The following is a 6,240-nucleotide window of genomic DNA, read 5'->3' on the forward strand; positions in this document are numbered from 1 at the left end:
TTGGATGATTTTGTTTACATGAACAATGTACCATGATTATAGGTCGGACCAATTCAAACCACTAAGAGTTGCAATATTAATGAGTTTTTGTAAGTCTTTTATATTGCAGTAAGATAGGAATTTTTGTCTTCATGTTTTTGACACATTTCAATATCAATAGTGCCACTTTCCCTGTCTTGTCTTCTATTTATGGCATCCTCACAATTTTCTTGAGTTTCCCCATTTTCATAAGAAGTGCTACATCCTTCAGAGTCAATGAGTTCTAAATACGATATATCCTCTGTCTGTGAAAGATTATAAACAATACCATCTGCTAAGGATGTGTTATTAATTTTCATATTTTTGGTTGTGTCTTCCATAATTGGATGTTCTAAATGGTCCGCATCAATTTCTTCATAGATTGGAATCGCCTTCGTATTTTCTTGATTTGGATTCAGTTCTAATATTTCCTGGCGATAACCCTGTTCCCTCAATGGTGTATACGAGTCTGCTGATGATTGTTTCATTTTTTGAAGAGATTTCCCACTTTTTCCTTGTTGGGAAAATTTTCTTTTGAATTTCTGTCCACAAAGATAAATGATAATACTAAAAACAATAATTAATAATAATCCTATTATTGCTGTTAACCATTGTTTGTTCAATCCATACAAAGCTTGCTTTGATTCAGTTTCTGTTGTCATTTTGTGCATTTCTGGGAGATCAGTTGTACCTTCCGTGTATTCAGCTTTTGGTGCTTAGATTGAAATTTAAAAAAAAAATGCTCAATGAATTTCTCCGCATATAATTATATTTTGTTCTTATCATATTTTTAGAAATCAATTCTCTCTTGCAAAATATTTTTCGATGTTAATTGTGTTCAATGATTACGAAACTAACAATGATAAAAAAAATTGATCAAACATACATGTTATCACACAGCCGAAGGAGAAGTCACAGAATTCGGGTGGACATTGACATTCTCCTTGACATTCCAGTCCAAAGCTAGGGTATCTGCATGTTTGACTACAATTTATCCCATCATAACCGGGTTTGCATGCTAAGAAAAGAAGAATCATTTACGTTTTTGTTAAAATTAGAATGAAATAAGATTTAAAGTATGACACTCGTGAAATTTGTTAAATAAAGGAATTTTTTGGAAGTATATTTTGGATAAGTACTTATATCGTATGACTCATAATTGCGGAGAAAATAGGTACGGTACAAATAAGTTGATCTTTTTGCATTTAAACTAACTCTTTGGTATATTACTTTAACCTTTATTATATTTTATTAAATGTAACCATGGCAATAAATAATATTTTTTTTTACACAAAATATATAGTTTAAATAATATTTATCATTGAAAATATCTTGCAAATTAATGCCCGTAAATTATTGTGTCACCTTTTTGCACTAAAAAGTAACATATTTAGGGTATTAACAACTTAAATAGGCAATAAAGAAATTTTATTAACTCAAGCTTTTAAAGATTTGATTGCTGATCAGTCACAAGTATCGAGGACTTTAAAATAATGAAAGAAAAAGTTGGTGTCATTGATGTTTATTTTGAAATATTGGTCAAAATATGTGATTTTCAGGCTGAAAATGGTATAAATTTTATCGAGACTTATTTAGCATATCTCAATTTTAAGGCAAACTTGGTCGAAAAAAGGTGTGAAAATTGTTCTAAAAATATAAATTAAGACATTTATTAGATATTCGTAGCAATATTATAACAAAAAAAATCTCTGAATAAAAGTATGTGAGGCTAAAGTTCCAAGATATTAAATCTAAAAAATTGCAGATTTACAGAATTATCTTCTAAATATCTTTCCACCACAAGAAATAGTCCCTCATAAATTTTGCTTCTTTGTATCTTTTTGAGCAGATTTTTTGTCGATTGTTAAAACATTAACACTGTTCAATTCAAATATGTTATGAAAATTGAATTTTAATAGATAGTTTTGAAGCAGGAGAATCTGCGTGAACTTTTCTAAAAAGCAGACGAGTGACATACATGTACCTTAACAAATAAATGCCAAATTCAGAGGGGTGAATCTATTGTTTTTTAAAGCATGATAAACATGATAAATTTGTCCTTAGTCTTAAAGATCAAAAAATACACTGGTTTATGCGTAAGTTATAGGAGCATGGCTTAATAAATCGATTTTGCCTCTTATATTTTTCAAAAAGAAAAATGTTTATGTATAAAATTAATTCTATGTTTTATTTATTTCTTCTCCTTCATAAAAATTTATACAAACGTGCGTTGATAGAATGTTCAATGCTCATGCCAATAATTGCATTTAGTTTTCCACCACAATCCTAAATTTTACTTCATATATTTCTGAGAAATAAGACATCATTTTCAACAATTCTTTCTTTAAATAGTTTTTCTTTTGTCTCCTTGCTACCAGATAAGTAAAGTACTACATGAAGCAAAGTAGTTTCAAAATGACAGACTTTGTTTGCAGTTTTTTTTTATTTATTTAAATATGTCTTACGTTTGCAACTTTGGCTCAAAGAATCCCAGGAAAATCCGAAACAGCAATCAGGTCCATTTTTCCTATGAGAAAAAAACGAAAGAATTACAAAATGAATATTCGTTACTGTACAAGCCTGACATCATTAACTTAAGGATAAAAAACATACCCTGTACATTTTGATAGTGCGTGAAATTGGAAAGACGCAATTACAATCAGTTTGTACAAAAGAAAGTCCATTCTATAATCTAATGAAGAATGGGTTGAAAATCCAATTAACGTTTAGGTTTTGGTATGATCATTATTCTTCCCGGTATCATTATTTCAATTTCCGCGTATTTAGGCCTAAATAAAATAATATTTGATTATTACATTATACTTTGCTTTATTTAAACAATAAAATGCTTTCTTTGTTTGTTGTTACTGGAATGAACGGAAGCAGCTGTTGCAGAAAAAATACATAACCCGCGTAAGCGGGTTATGTAAATTTTTTCTGCAATAGCTGCGACCGTTCATTCCAGTAACAACAAACAAAGAAAGACATTTTATTGTTTATATTTATATCCTTCCTTCTTATTAAGTTTTCAAAAACGTGAAACATAGAAATATACTTTTATTTTGTTGTAAGTTTCAAGATAGGAAGAGCCATTCAAGGTTACTTCCATATATGGAAGTTCAAACGTCATCAAATAAAATCGGTCACCAAAAAAGGTCACAGATTTTGAGTTCAAAGGAATAAAATAAGCCATCAAAATATGATTGTAAACACGATTTAATAAACAGTATTGAACATTTTTTTAAACAAATAATCAAAAAAGTAAGTTTGCAATGTTTTCATTTGCTGCATCTAAGTAGGTCGCGGAGTGTTTTTTTCAGTCTGTGTGTTTTGGCTCCTGCACCACGTGGTGATGGTGGAAATGGACTTCACAGTTCAGAAATGACGAATTCTGCACAAGTGCTGAGCTTCGGTTGGAAGATTTGCTGTTTAACGCAAGGTTGTTGAAAGATTGCGACGAGAGACCGGTAACAGCAGGTACTACAGTTCCATGAGTTGTAAATGGTTGATCAGGTCGAGGAAATTCGGATTCTGAGGTAGGCCTACCGACTTGTTCATTTATTGTAGGATTCATTATTTTGGACAAAGTGCAGCTAAGATTTTTTTTTCTGGGTCGATTTATATTTATTGAAAAGGGATGAGGCAGATTCATTTTTCAATTAATAGTTGGAGCATTCCTACAGGGCATGATTCAGTATCTGTAGCATACATGCGTTTATCAGTGTTCATTTCCACATTTCCTAAACCACCTTGGTGATTCTTTTGCTGTATCTCGTGGCTAAGTGTAACATATGCACCTGTGTCGTCGGATTGAAAAGAGAATGAATCCAATTTCAGTTGGTGATGAAATTCTTGGCCCCTAGAAATGAAGTGGATTGCAATATTGAAGTAGACACATTGTCGGAGAATGATTGGGTTAAGTTGCGCATCCTTGAAGTAAGTCGAATTTTTTTCCATATCACATTTTTCGATCAGGTCTTTGTGCTGTGTTGATTTTGAGGTGCCCTCCCTAACACGCTCTTTCAACAATCCATGTAGGACTCCATTAGATGTTTTAAAATCTTTGTCTTTAACAATGTCTATGTTTCTTTTTAGGTCTGCCAATTTTCGGTTTATAGCCCCTCTCAAATTTTTCAATGTATTTTTATGATAAAGTTCCCCATCTTTTAAGGGCCTAGCCTCACAGTAAAATTTCTCAAGGAGACTATTAAGTTGACTTGGTGATATTGCTTCTAAATCTACAGGCTCCCCTCTTCTCTCAATGCTCCAGTCTAATATGAAAGACAAGGTATATCCTAAATTATAATTATGCATGGAATGTTTTTGTTAGACTTCTACTACATATGAGATTTATTTTGGACAGAAATATTGACATTACATATTCATTTCACATTTAAATGCTGACATGGTGTATTGGCGCACACTTTCCTTTACAAAAAGGAATGAGGAACAGGTTCAATCCCTGTTGTTGGCTTTTTTTAAAATTAGAAATGAAAAGTAATGCCAATTACCACATATAAAAAAAATACTTTTTTGTATATTGCTTAAATTAAACATTTTTACATTTCCCAATTCTTACATGTATTTACCTTGAAACAATTTACATCCCCAGCTAGTGTTTTTCTTGGTTGCGAGAGTTTGGCGTGCTTCAAACAACCTGTTCACATCGTCGTCTGTACTTTCTTTAAATCTGTTGCCTGTTTTTTGCACATTGAGAGGGGTAGCAGGGGTCTCAGGCTTGGGGAGGTCAGAAAAGGCAGGGATACTGAGGTTTTCTGTGATATCTTCTAACTGACTACTGCACAACATGTCTAAGTTTTGAAAATCAATTGTCTCAAAATCGCAATCGTCACACTCCATTTCTATTTCATCAAAACCAAAGTGACCAAACTGATGCTGGCTCTGGGGAGAACTATCCATTGTATGGAAATATACATCACATTTGCAGACGATTGTGTATACAGTTATATTGGAAATGAAATGAAATAAAAAATGGCAACAAAATGAAGATTTATTTTTCATAATTTATTAAAATTTCGACTGACACGATAATAAGCACCGTCAAAATACGTTTGTTTACATTTAGATGTACTTTTAAAAAGTAGTCCAAAGAATGTGTATATTCATACGCGGGCAGATTACTTTGGGAAAAACCCGGATTATCTGTGTTAGGAATAGTGACTTGTTTATGCAGGGATGAACGCAATGGGTTTTCTTAAGAAATAAATAAGAAAATATTCAGTGGATGTAAATATATAACTATCAAAAACTCATAGAAAGTAGATTTCAAAAATTGGGACGGCTCACGGTAGCTCAGTCGGTAGAGCGCTCGCTCCGTGATCGGGAGGTCGTGAGTTCGTATCTCGGCCGCAACTGACCTAGTCGTTAAAGTGGGTAGTGACTGTTTCTTCGGGTCCTTCGGATGAGACCTTAAAAACCAGGCCCCGTGTCAGCGGCAGGCGTTGGCACGATAAAGATCCCTCACTGCTCAATGGGCCTGAGTGCCGAGTAAAGGTCAAAATTTGAAGCCCTTCACCGGTATACGGTGACGCCTCCATATGAGTGAAAAATTCTCAAAAGGGACGTTAAACACAAAACAATCAATCATCAAAAATTGGGGTTGAATTCATATTTTCTGTTTACAAATCTATAAACAAAATTGATGTTTTATGGTTTATTGAATTACCTTGAATTAAAATATTTGCTATAGTTTTTAAATTTTATTCTTATTATTTGATATATTCCATACGGAAGCCCCTTAAGGCCAGACAAAAGAAAGAAATATTTTATTGCGTTTAATCACAATAATTATTGCGTTTAAACGCAAAACATTGCATGGAACCTTTAAGAACCCTCTCTACACTGCCCGGTAAAAAGGTCTGATTCTTTGGTACAGGTTTTTTTTCTGTATTTGTAATGATCTTCCCTTAAATCTAAATTCCAATAAGTAGTAATTTACAGTAAATGACTCATCTTGTAATCAATATAAAAAAACTTTTTTTTTTCTTTTTTAAAAGCAAAGAAAAAATAATTGTCATGTATTTTCTCCATAGAACTTATTTATGTTCACTGATACTCTGTCGTGTTTGAACATGTTTTCTGGGGGTAAATGATACGTACCATACATTGCAAATTAAGTCTAGATAGGTTCAATCTTAACACATTTTTTATCAGTTTAATTTTCTTAATTTCCTAATATGCTTTGCACTAGTGTTAAAATAT

The 6,240-nt window shown here is 32.4% G+C and overlaps 1 protein-coding gene across 1 annotated transcript; it reads right to left on the reverse strand.

Annotated features, from left to right (window-relative positions):
* Positions 1-3,666: 3,666 nt before the first annotated feature.
* LOC134247142 (uncharacterized) lies at positions 3,667-4,938 on the reverse strand. The gene is made up of 2 exons (XM_062729475.1): positions 4,608-4,938; positions 3,667-4,289 (listed from the first exon to the last, which is right to left on the reverse strand). The coding sequence occupies exons 1-2, from the start codon at positions 4,936-4,938 to the stop codon at positions 3,667-3,669; spliced, it is 954 nt and encodes a 317-aa protein (XP_062585459.1).
* Between the last annotated feature and the right edge of the window lie 1,302 nt (positions 4,939-6,240).

This window comes from Saccostrea cucullata, unplaced genomic scaffold (assembly GCF_032062105.1).
Source record: "Saccostrea cucullata isolate Sc308-1 unplaced genomic scaffold, CSIRO_AGI_Scuc_v1 ctg927, whole genome shotgun sequence".
In the NCBI taxonomy this organism is placed as follows: domain Eukaryota; kingdom Metazoa; phylum Mollusca; class Bivalvia; order Ostreida; family Ostreidae; genus Saccostrea; species Saccostrea cuccullata.

Coding starts and splice junctions, on each gene's coding strand:
- LOC134247142 (XM_062729475.1), bottom strand. CDS start 4,938: ATGGATAGTTCTCCCCAGAGCCAGCATCAGTTTGGTCACTTTGGTTTT. Junction 4,290..4,607: donor GGGATGTAAATTGTTTCAAG/GTAAATACATGT, acceptor CTTTCATATTAG/ACTGGAGCATTGAGAGAAGA.